Raw genomic sequence first — 12674 nt, 5'->3', positions numbered from 1 at the left:
CATATGTGGCAGTGTCACAGGGTTAAAAATGCACCAGTGACAGGACAGGGCCCCTGTGCAGAGGGCATTGATAAGGCTGAAAGGGAGCAGGGCCAGGTCAGAGGGACTGATGCTGGCTGCTTCCCTCTGCCCCGTCTCAGAGGCAGACAGTGACTGGGATTCCCCGAGGTCCCTCTGCCAGGCCTCTGGTCCTGTGCCAGGCTTGTGGCCAGAGGAACCCAGGATAGACTTCCTTTCTCTTTCCCTTTAAACTTCCAGCTGCCCTGCCAAGAGCAAAGTGTGTTCTGTCACCTGCACCATAGTCCTTTCATGCACTTGCTGTGCATTCCGCTAACATGAATATAATAATCAAAATGTGTTATAACTTGCTCAACTGTTCGTTTTGCTAGTGAATAACTACATGAAGAACTAGGGAATCAAACAGGAACATATAGGTTAAATAATAAGCTAGAGAAATAATACCTTGATTTGTATAGTACGTTCTACTTTTGCAAACAGCTGTTTGAACATATTTTAATAATATATGGTAGTTACTCTTGATTATCCTTATTGCACACTTATTATCAGCCACTCACTGTGCTAAGCACTTTACACACACTATCTCATTTAATCCGTACAGTGACCTCATGAGGTAGATGTTACTGCTTTCATTTTTTCACATGAGCAAAGTGAGGCTCGGAACCATTCAGGAATCACCCCACAGTGAGTAAACCTCAAAGGCAGGACAGTTCCCTGTCTTCTGCTCAGAGGCCAGGGGTTCTCCTCTAGGGAGACCAGGCTGGGTATCGAGAGAAAAAGGAGATGCTGTCAGTAGCTCCCTAATCCAGCTCATCAACCACCAGACAGTCGTTAAAAGAGAAAAGATTTTTCAGGTCCCAAACCCCAAGAAAATATATGTTTAAAAAAACCTCCTGGTAATTCTTATGTTCATTCAGACTGGGAATCTCTGGTTAAATTAAATTTAAAACCACATAAAAATGTTCTTAAAAACTCATTGATAAATATATCATAAATGTTTTAAAAAACCTTACCATCATTACTATTTTTATGAGATTCTTCCCTTTAGGACTTTCCTGGTTGGAAAAAAAAACCCAATCATGAACCCCTCAGCATGTAGCAAAGGAAAAATCATTAGAAATTATTGTACATGCACGACCCTTGTACAATAATTTCTCCCTCTTGCTGGGATTAGTCAGAATCCCCACCACTAGGTGGAGGTGACATCCCACAAATCTGTGCTTTTCCGTCTAGAGATACTTGGGTCTCCATAAAAGGACGTCTCAGAGGCCGGCTTCTGTTAGTGCCCAGGAAAATCAGCAGGCCACGCATAAGGAAGCCAGACCTGTCATTGTCTGACTGTGCGGTTAGAAATCACCGGTTAGAAATCACCGGGGAGGAAAAACACAATTAACCTCTCTATCAGAAGCTGATTCTCAGATGCCTTAGGACATTATTTAGGATGGTCCAGGAAGAGGGGAAATGTCCCATCAGGCCCAAACTGTGTGTTCTGTACACCTCAGTCACAGTAACAGTGGTAAAAATGTATAGTATGATATAAAGGAAGTTAAGCATTACTGTTACTGTCTAAGAAATGTATTTTTATAAATCTTAAGGGTTGACTTGACCAATCAAACATGACCAGGAATCTAGCAACCAAATGCCGCATGTTTTAGGAAAATGAAGAAACGGTTTACATCAGAAAAGCTGGTGGTTAAGTATCTGACTGAAGACGAATACAGGGAACAAGCCGATGCCGCAACAGCCAGCGCTCTGGAGGAGCTGCGCGGAGCCTGCCGCAGGCCTGACTTCCCGTCGTGGCTGGCCGTCTCCAGACTCCAGGCTCCTAAAAAGTAAGCCCTGCTCAGCTGCTTGGGCCACAACCTGGGTTAGAGTTACTGTGGAAATAATATGATGGTCTGGTGCGGATACTTCAGACTAGAAACAGACTACTTCCCCAGATAATAGATGGTGTGGAAGCCACCACGGGTTCTTCTTCTTCTTGAGTGCTCTGACTTGCACAGAGTAAATATTGATCTGCTGTGTTTTATAGGGAGGGCCATAAAGATAACTTCCATATGGGAAGGAGAGAGGTGGAATGGGATGTGTCACCTGCTACTCATGCTACTAGTGTGGAAAATAACTTTCAAAGTTTACTTAGACATCTCAGCCCCAACATCCTTCCCTTCTTTATAGCTTTATCCAAAGACCAGTGCCCTCAAACTAAAGATTGAAGGGGGAAAGTATTGACACCAAAATAATGAATACATAATAAATCTAAACTAATAAGAGAGAGAAGAGAAGGAAATAGAAAACAGGAGTAGGTGCGTTTGGCAGCCCTCAGTGCTTGTGAGTGCGCCTACTTCTCTGCCATTTCTCTGAATATTTCTGGAAGGATCACATAAGCCTGTCCCATTTTTACACCCAGTGTGTAAATACCATCCTCTGTTGACGCAAAGTCAAGTTTAATTAAAGGGGATAAGTAGCAGGGGAACATGTTATCTTCCAAATAAACCTTTCTGTGATAACATTAACTTTATTTAAAACAAAAAAAACTTATTAGGTTTGCAGCCTTTGTTCTTGGAGGAAGCCACTTGTCGCCAGAAGAGATGCGTCTTCACGACGAACAGTACGGCCTTGGGGGTGCCTTCTTGGAAGAGCAGCTCTTTACCTTGAGGACTGACGGTCTCTCTGCGCATTGACTTCATTCTGGACAAGGAAGTGGGTAAAGGGCAGGGATCCTGTGAAAGTTGGGCAGAACTGTTCTAGGGAACAGTGGCAAAAGCATTTGCTGTGGAGAAAAATCAAGTCATTCTGGAAAGGAAAACTAAACTATATTGAAGATAACTTATCATTCTTGGCCAGTTCTGCTACTTATTGGACTGTAGGTGGCTGCCAAGATTCTGTGAGAGTCCTTACCACTTTCCTTGAATGAAGACTTTCATTAGGAAAAAGGGAATCACATTGTTCTTCAGGGGGCCAGTTAGCATGAATAGGTGCCTTGTCAACACCAGGGCATTAAATCTTCTCTTAATCCCCAGAACCTATGTCGAAAGACTGCATTGCTTTTCCTCCATATTATCAATGTAAGTGCTGGAAGAGACCCGAGCTATGCTGGACCAGTGTTTTCCAAAATATAGTCCACAGGATACTAGAAAGTGTTAGAAAAGGGATTCTGAGGTCAACTAAGATCGATACAAAGTCAAACAAATGTACTGCAGGACTTCTCAGAGCCTTTAATAATGCCAGCGCACATTGTGAATCTACTAAAGAGGAGAAATTGTGTGCAGCAGTTTCCGACTTAATTTGACCACAGAACCCTTTTTCGTGAGATTAATATTCCTTGGGACACATGTTTGGAAAACGCTAATGATGGAGGAATTGAGGTTTGGAGAGGTTACATAACTGGTCCATGACCACGACGCTATTCAGAGGCAGCACTAGGACCAGAACTCCAGCCCCACTGTTTCCTACGACTCAGGTAGAAGGAGACCTTCAAGGTGAGCCCAGGGGCCATCGCCCTACCCTTGGGTCTCACAATATTGGTGACTTTTTATTTTTTATTTTTTAATAATGGCCAACTAGCTATTTGGTAACTGTGATAAAGACAAACATTTCCTAATATTATATTTTAAAGTTTTGATAAGACTTTTATAGACATATATAAGGATTACAAATTAGAATTATTTTTTATATATTTTTATACATTGAAATTGCAGGCATTTAACCTCTTGGGACGTTTTGAGTTGACTGGTCCATTTTAAAAAATTGTTTAGTTATATACGTTTGTAACAATTTCCTACAGAACAGATTTATGATCTTTCTTCCAGAGAACACTTCAGTGAAATGAGGGACTAACCTGAGGAAGGGAGGCCAAAACATAGGTCTGAGACAGGATCTGAACGTGGCAAAATCATCTAAGGGCTAAAATGTTGGTAAACTGATTATCTGTAAGAATCAAACTCAGGCTTTTTTGCTGGTGGGATCATCAAGAATAGATGCTTCAAGAGTGAGGAATCTCCTTTCACTAGAAGAAGGGTAATGGAGAAGGGACACACAGATAATGTGGGCACCGCTTTCCTGAGCCACATTTCGTAGAGTTTTTCTAAATTGTTGAAAAAGAGCATGGCTACCCATTTGGAACTTTCTAAATTGATTTTCAAATGCTATTTCCTCTTTGAAGCAGAGTGTCAGTGTTGCACAGGTCTCTGTTTTTACCAGACACCTTTTACTCTTAGGAGCTTTGCTATTTTTGTGAAATGCACTGAATTCAACCTGTGCTTTCACACAGACTTTGATTTAAAAAATCCAAGAAAGTATCTTCCATTCAGATATGTGTAAACGGCTCTAACATCATTTTGTCCTAGTTTATCTGATTGTTTTTTATAACGGTATATTTATTGTTGATATATTATAAATGTATCAGATGCATCAGTGCTTGTGCTCACCACACTCACCTCTGAGAGGCAGTCTGTGTACTACAGAGTGTGTGTGTGGCTAACACTCGAACATCCTGCTGAGTCCCAGGGGACCTCCCAGCCAGGACAGCCACTGGGCCTCACCTGTGCTGATGATGGGAGGAAGCAGCTCCTAGTGGGCCAACAAGCTAGGTGCAGCCGTCACAATAAAAACAGCCAAAGAGAAGAGCAACACTCTTCCCGGATATTGTTTTTCATGTTTATTTTTAGAGGAAGTCATGGATTTGTCAATTTCTATTATGTGAGTACTAGGAGAAGCTAAATAATTAAAAGTATTACGTGTGATATAGTTGGTGTATTTCTGTTGTGTTCATTTGATTTGGGGTTTATTATCGAACTGATCAGAGTTCTAATCCCCATCAAGTAATATATAGAATACTCCCCTAAGAGATGTGTTTTCTCTCTTTTCCTTCCTCCCTTTCCTTGTCTCTCTCTCTGTCTCCCTCCTCCCTTTCTTTATTTATGTAAGGGCCTTAAAATGGTTTAAATGACCTTTCAGTAAAATGTCTCTGCACTTCACAGGTGGTTGAAAGTTGGATTTGTGCTTCACACCACCATAGGTGTGCAATTGTGGAGCATAACGGAACCTTTTGCTGTGGTATTGCTCACGCGACGTGCCTCACAAAAGCTTACTGTTGTTAGCAAGCTGGACTATTTGACACCAAAATGTGTGGGTGAGATGAGGCGTAGGTGGCCATGCTTAAACAATTGTATCATTCAAATGTTATTTTTAAAAGGTTTTAAAACACATTTTACATATCACAAAAAAATGCTTTGTGAATTAGTTGTATAGTTTGCCAATAATACTTAAGGCTGAATTATAGGGGAGTGTCCATCTGACATTTAGAACAATATTTGAATTTATGACTTTTTTTTAAGGTAGAAATTTAAGAGATTTTAGATTTTAAAGAGGTTTGGAATAGATGATGGGTTACATCAATAAACATGTGGATGAATTAAGACCCCTGAAATGATGTCAAGAAAAGGATCTTATATTATTATGTGATTATTCCCTAGAGTTAGAGAAGTACAATGTTTTAAATCAGCTTTTTTTTGTCCAACTGAAAGAAAGAGCCTATGCATGGATAATATAATGGATGTGGAATTTTGAAGAAGCCTGCAGTAAGACAGAGTATTTTCAGGTGGCCCTGGGAGCCAGCTGCCTTCTGAAAGACCCCACTGGGTGGCAGGACACTGATGACTTAACTGTGTGGGTGTGACTCTTGGCCTCATTGATGCAGAACCTGATTTTTGTCATCGCACGGTGCAGCCGTGGACCATGATCTACGATATACATCGCTACAATACCTACGATTGGCATTTGCACATCAGAAGATGTCTCCGGAATGATTTAGCGATGGGGCCATTTCCTTGACTAACTTTTTTTTAAGATGGCAATAAAGGGAACAGAAAGAGCGGGGGCCCTAGAAGCAGACACACTGGGGCTCAAATCCTGATTCTACCACTTGAGCCAGATATGTTCTCCAGCAACCTTCTCTTACCTTCTCCAGGTCTTTCCCCAACAGTAAAATGGAAATAACAGAGTGTTGTGAGGTTTAAGTGAAGGGGCATGGAAAGCGCCTCATAGAGCACCTGACGGTCTCCAATAATGCTAGTACTCTTCCTCTTTCTGCCTTTGATCACTGCCTTTTTGGAAAAGGGACCACATCTGAAAAACAAACAGATCTCCTAAATTATTAAAACAATAAACGAGAGCAGCTATCCCACTGAATGCATTTCCAAGAGTTATCCTGGTAAATATATACTCATCCCAAATCTCTGGTGACCTGGTAAGGTAGCACGTTCAGGGATCATAACAAAAGTATGCAAAGTTTTCTTAAAAAGACAACTAGACTCCTAGGCTAAGAAAGACTGAAGATTTTAACAAAGCTGAATAAAGAACATGCCCACTAAAAGGAGGTGTGGTGGCTGGTCAATAACAAAAGATTAGAAAAACAGCAGTCACAGGAAACGGTTGGCAGGGCTGCATAAAGGAAGGGGTGGTCTTTGCCAGCAGACTGCGTATCATCACACTAGCAAGGCCAGCCCCGCTTGGGGGGTGTTCGCATCAGACTTTTTGGCCTGATGACCTTAAACATGAGACTTGTTCACTAGGCAACCATCTATTACAATTTGACCCCTCGTAGATCTGTCCTCTGAGAGAGGATCTGCCAGTCAGCACTTTACTCCTCTACAGTCAGCTGTCAGAGCCTGCCCTCACCTTCACAGAATAACATAATTTTAGGGTCCAGTACTTCACACTGAAGATGAGGAGACTGAGGCCCAGAGATCTCCCAAAGGTGAGCGCTTCCTCTGCACCTGCACTGTCCAGTACGGCAGCCAGGAGCCACATGTGGCTACGTAAAGACAAGAAATCTAATTCCTCAGATGCACTAGCCACATTGCAAGTACTTCAGAGCTGCCTGTGGCTAATGGCCACCACAGCGGAGAGTGCCGCTCTGCAACGCCGTTGCCTCGGGATGCCCTTCCTGATTCCCGGGCACTGGTCCTCAGAGTCCTTGCCAACCTCCGAGTTTTCTCTGCAGGGCTGCCAAACCATCCAAGTCACCTCCAGAGCATAAGGGGTCTGGCCTTACAGCTAACAAAGCATCAGGAGTTTGCAGGTGCTGGATTTCTAGGTATCTGGGAATGTCTAGAAATCCTAATGGACTACCACACACATATATATATGAGGCACACGAGGTAAAGATTCAGGCCAGGGCTGCTTTCTGGCTTGTTCTACCACAACAGGAGCAGGGAGGCCTCCCCGCCTTCTAGGGTGCAGGAAGGTGCTGGGTGGACCTGGGCGTTGGCATCAGACGGGTTTGAGCTTGAATCCTGGCTTTGTGACCTTGGTCCCATAATGTAAGCTCTGTTAGCTCTAGAATCCTCATATTTAAAATAGGGGCAGTGACATATACCACATTGGGTTGTAAGGACAAAATGATAATCTCATCAGCACACAAGCACCCAGAAACTATAGACGTGGTTCCCTTTTCTGGGATTCACTGCTAATTCCAGATTGGCTGCAAGGGATACTGCATAAGGAATGGTCCCAGCCCCACCAGCAGCCCCCACCCCGGCCATAGGAGGAACCGCAAATCAGACGGCAGCGCTTAGCCAGCTCGCTGCTTCGTGGGGCCCACGGCAGGATTAATAGGCCAGTAAAGCAGCGCTGTTCTTCCTATGAATTCCTTAGGCTTTTCCTGTGACTTACTGGCTACTGGAGATTAACTGGTTAGTGGAGATAGATAATCATCTATTATTCTACTTAAGGCTTTGAGTAATAGTTTAATAATTAGCAACTAGCCTTTTGGATCCACACAAGCTCAGCACTCCGGGGTAACTCACTTTTTCTACAGTCACAGGTGAAAGAGTATGAAGCAAGTCATTAAGGCAGTGATTACCAGCCTGGCTTTTCACCCTGGGAATTTCAAGCAGGGTTATAAAATTCTCAAATCAAAATTTAATTTGAGTTAACTTTAATATGTTTTAAAATGGCACGTGGCACTTTGAGGACAGGAAGAAAAAGTCGCAAAGTCCACAAACCCAAGAGGGTGTCCACTTTAACAGGCTGGAAATTGGGGGCCAGCCCTGTGGCATAGCAGTTAAGTCTCGTGCATTCTGCTTCGGTGGCCCAGGTTCATGGGTTCGGACCAACACCACTTGTCAGCCACGCTGTGGCAGCAACCCACATGTAAAGTAGAGGAAGACTGGCACAGATGTTAGCTCAGGGCTAATCTCCCTCAAGAAAAAAGCAAGGAGTACTGGCAGCAGATATTAGCTCAGGGCTAATCTTCTCAGCCAAAAAAAAAAGGCTGGAAATTACTGCATTATTGAATCAGCTCTCATAATAAATATTTCATAATAAAGGCCTGTTGAACTTGGGTCTCGTTCATTACAGAGTGAAGGACTTTTATTTGTTTGGTCACATCTTTATCATTTAAGAAATATTTAAAAACAGCAGTTATTTTTATTTCAACATGTCAACTGTGCATTTCCAAAACAGCAGGCTTTTCAAAGGAATAAATCAGAGCTGTAAACACAAGATACAGTGTATGTTTTTGACTTTCTAGAGTCAGTTTCACAAATCCACATACTGTACATTCATAGATGAGGTTCAGCCTGTCACCCATTTCTTTATTTCTATCATTACATAAGCATAATAAATACATCTGATTTTAAAGGTCACTTAAAATGAGTCATGATAATTTACAGTACAGTACATTTCAGTTCAAGTGCAAAAATAACTATTTGCTTAATTCTATTTCTTTCCGTTATTTTATTTTTAAGCTGTGTTTTGTGGTGAAGCAAAACATCCAAATGCAGAATTTCTTCTCCCAGATGCAGTTTTGGGCAGAAGTGTGGTGTCATGGAGAAGCCCTCACTTTACAGCTGATCCTGTCCAGTCAGGGTCAGAGGGTAAGGCGAGTTGCTCATTTTTAACTCTGTTCTTCTCTTTCCCCTCGCCTCTGCTCACCCATAGCTGCCGTACACACTGTGACTGACCTTCATTCAGCTAAAGCAGTGTTCCCTCTTCCAAGCCCTCCCTAAGGCTTCCTATCAACCTCAGCTTTCATTTTTAGCAGCAAGCTTTACGTGTGATTCACCCAGCCATTGTTCTGACTGTGGCTGTAATATTTACAGTGGCATACCCCTATCTGAACTGTCCAGTGTCTGACTGTGTCTTCAAGGAAAAGGATATACTGAGATTTGTTTCTTTAGTCATTGGAAAGCATAGTTCCTTCTTACTCCTCTCCTTTCCATTCCCGGTTTCCTATTCACCACCTTTTCCCCTCACCAAAAACAAAACAAAAGCTGACCCATTATGTAATTTTTAAAAATTGTATCCCTCCCCCAGGCACTTAAATCTTATACTGTTATTTGTAAATAGTACTGCTTAATTAAAGAAAACCTTAGGAACTCGGTGATTTTTTGTTTTATTCCATCAGCTAATTGGAGCCCAAATCACTATAAACTTGTAAATAGTGATAGAGGCTATTTACAGTATCAATATCTTTAGTACACCCTTGTCTATCAGGCCACAAGATACTGAGTTGGTTGGTTTATTTGAAATATTCCCTCCTCTGGTCTTAAAGCCCATTTAAAACAAAAGGCATTTTAAAGCTCGGCTTAGCTTGCAGTGGTCAGTAACAGCTTTTGCTGCTCAGAGAATTGACTATTTTCATTCTGTATCATACACATATAAAAATATATTTGCTGGAGATATGCCAAGTTTCTGATGAAACTTTTCCTTTTTTTTTTTTTTTTAAACAAAAGTGTATATGCTACTAACTTTCATCTGGTTACTTTTTAAACATGTTTTGTAATTTTTTAAGTGGCTCTCTTCAAGAGAAACGAAATTATAGGTTTCTTCTCAGTTTGCATTATAAGAACTAAATAATTAAAGAATCAGAAAAGGGAGATTACATCAGTGTTCACCTTCGAGCACTTCTTTCCCTCCACTTACTTAGTGTAACTGCTGGTTTCAACTCTTACTGCCCTGGCAGAGAAGTCCCATAGTCCTTAACCTAACCAACCAAAGAACCGGAAGTAGTCACCGAAATCCATTTCCCTTCTGTGAGTCCAGTGGGTCATGGAAGTTTACCTGTTTCTGCCACTATGTACTGTAGCTCCTGTGTGTGTTTCCATGTTAATGAATTCAGGTATTAAGAAGCGTATGTGGTGCTATGCTCCTCAAGGCGAGGTGTGTCCTAGGTTCGGGCACCTCTCCCTCTGCCTGGCAGAGAAGCCGAGTTCCATGCAGGGTGTGAGATGAGCGAGACCCCTCAGTGTCCTCCTGCGGCAGGCCGAGCCTGCTGGTCCTCACTCTCCTCCGTGCGCTGGTCCACCCGGGGGTCAGCGGGGCTGCTCTGCGTTTGAGATGCTGCTGCTTGAGGGGACGGCTGGTTTCTAGATGGGTCAGAGTGAGTCTCACATGGGACAGGCCGGGCTCCACCAGCTGCGGAATGTTCCCGATTCTCACTGGTCCCCTGAAAGGATAAAACAGGAGATGCCCCACGGTCAGTGATAGCAAATAAGCCCACCACTTTTATAGGCTTTCAAGTAAGATATAGGAAATGGGGTGGTCCTCCTGAAGTGACCACTTCAGGGAACAAGTAATAGAGAAGTAAGGATAGAAAGTCTTACCTTTCATCTCTTTTCCTATGTGCAACTGCCAAAGCCGCATGAAAAACACAAACACTATAAGCAGATGTATCTTGTGGATAAGGGAACATTACTACCAAAATGCCTGTTACTACCCGAAAAACACTTTACATCCACAAATATTTACTGAGCCCCCGCCAGCCATGTGGCAAGTCACTGGGCAAGCAGCATGGAACTAAGACTCGGGCCACTTGCTGAAACCACAGGCTTCAAGAGCAGGAAGGCACCTTGTCTAACAGCAGTAAGGACAGCATCCTCAGCCTCAGAGATAGGGCCAGGAAAAGAATGTCCTATGTGTATTTGAGATTCAAAGTATACACTAAAAGTTAAATAAGACAGAACATTCATGTAAAAAAGGAATGTATACAAGCACTTATGTAACCAACCGTGAGTACACACTCACTCCAACACACCCCCCAGCGTGTCTGTCAAAGGCCACCTTGCCGCATTCCAGGCCACATTCCTGACTTTTACAAATCAGGAGACATGTGTTTGGTTTTTTTTAATGAATTTTCCTCTGAATTAGTATCCATCACTTCAAATAGCTGAGCACCAAAAAAGGGGGTTTATTTCTGTAATTGATTCTAAAATGTAAAAAAACCTTAGTACAATGACTTCTTCATAAGAATAACTAAGGCCTGGGGGCCAGCCCGGTGGCACAAGCAGTTAAGTGCACGCGGTCCGCTGCAGTGGCCCAGGGTTTGCTGGTTCGGATCCCGGGCGCGCACCGACACATCACTTGTCAAGCCATGCTGTGGCGGCGTCCCATGTAAAGTGGAGGAAGATGGGCACGGATGTTAGCCCAGGGCCAGTCTTCCTCAGCAAAAAAGAGGAGGATTGGCATCAGATGTTAGCTCAGGGCCGATCTTCCTCACAAAAAAAAAAAAAAAATAACTAAGGCCTTAGTTTTTATTAATCTTAACATATCAGAAAAAAACTTAATGCTGCTTAAGCCTAACAGGCTCCTGTGACAGTGAGGATGAGCGCCCAAAGTCAGGAAACACTGCTACTGCAGCAGAAGACATCGTCCTTTCTCCTGCTTCACATCCTTTACATGCTCCTCCCACACTGAGATTCTCCTGCTCGACTGAGCAGAGGATTCCCGTGACTTTACTACCCTGATGAATAAACAGGATCGTGCATGGACTGGAATGCATTATGGTTATCGTTGAAGAATCAGGTTTGGTTTAAATTATAGAAATATTATATGTTAGTTTACAAAGTCATGATAAATTCATTAAGGGAGTAGTTCAAATTTTCTAAAAAGGAAATTACCCTAATTAGTCCTTAAGACTTTCCCCTTTGTTTGTTTGTTTTTTCTTGTGTCCTCTGAAGCTACTCTAGATATAGAGCTGACAGGATTCATCAAGTAAAAAGGAGTGACTAATATAAATACAGGGAAGTGGGTTCATTACTTTGGCCAAACCATTCGTAGAAGTCACACTTAATCATTTTCCAAAGGCAGTAGATAGTTACAATTACCTACAGTGTTTTATCAACATGATCTAACTTTACCCAGGAGAGACCACACCTCTAGGGACAAGAAAATTCACCCTTGTTATTTTTCAGGTGAAGCCACCAGCAAAACCACATTTCCACTGAGTTAGGTGGCCTGTTAGATCCATACAGTAGCTCAGGGTATTAATTCATTAATTCAGCAGATATTTACTGAGGTCCTATTATATATAATGTCCCCATTAGAATCTTAGAATTACAGTGACTAATATATATGGTCCCCCATGGCAAGAACCATAAATCCTCACTGCAACTAGTATCCATCAACACTGAAATTTTAAATAAATACACAAAATCAGAATGGATTTATTTATTTTCTTTCTTTCAAGAAGTATCGTCTTCTCTGTGAAGCCTTCCTGAACTCCATAAGGCAGAATTTTCCCTCTATGGGACCTTGTATATACCTCTATAATGTACTTGTCACAGAGTAATGAAATTATTTGTCTGCATGTCTATTTCCCCCAGCAGACCTTCCATAAATCTTGTTGAATGAATAACTGAATAACTAAAACAACT

General features: G+C 42.2%; 2 protein-coding genes across 10 annotated transcripts in view; one reads left to right on the top strand and one right to left on the bottom strand.

The window, feature by feature from the left end:
* NEMP2 (nuclear envelope integral membrane protein 2) overlaps positions 1 to 12674 on the top strand; it is a 34338-nt gene that overhangs the window by 19874 nt on the left and 1790 nt on the right. For 6 of the 7 annotated variants that reach the window (XM_058549436.1, XM_058549439.1, XM_058549443.1 and 3 more), the window contains 2 exons: positions 1674 to 1850; positions 2561 to 4559. In XM_058549436.1, the coding sequence (XP_058405419.1) occupies positions 1674 to 1850; positions 2561 to 2699 (316 nt within the window). In that variant the 3' untranslated portion in view covers positions 2700 to 4559. Of the gene's footprint in view, positions 1 to 1673; positions 1851 to 2560; positions 4560 to 12674 lie in introns of those variants that run through there. The other variant, XM_058549437.1, reaches the window with a different exon arrangement.
* MFSD6 (major facilitator superfamily domain containing 6) overlaps positions 8365 to 12674 on the bottom strand; it is a 70526-nt gene continuing 66216 nt past the window's right edge. For all 3 annotated transcript variants that reach the window (XM_058549434.1, XM_058549433.1, XM_058549435.1), the window contains one exon: positions 8365 to 10468. In XM_058549434.1, the coding sequence (XP_058405417.1) occupies positions 10265 to 10468 (204 nt within the window). In that variant the 3' untranslated portion in view covers positions 8365 to 10264. The remainder of the gene's footprint in view (positions 10469 to 12674) is intronic.

Source organism: Diceros bicornis, chromosome 10, assembly GCF_020826845.1.
Source record: "Diceros bicornis minor isolate mBicDic1 chromosome 10, mDicBic1.mat.cur, whole genome shotgun sequence".
Classification (NCBI taxonomy): Eukaryota; Metazoa; Chordata; class Mammalia; order Perissodactyla; family Rhinocerotidae; genus Diceros; species Diceros bicornis.
This window is presented reverse-complemented; position numbering and strand designations above follow the sequence as displayed.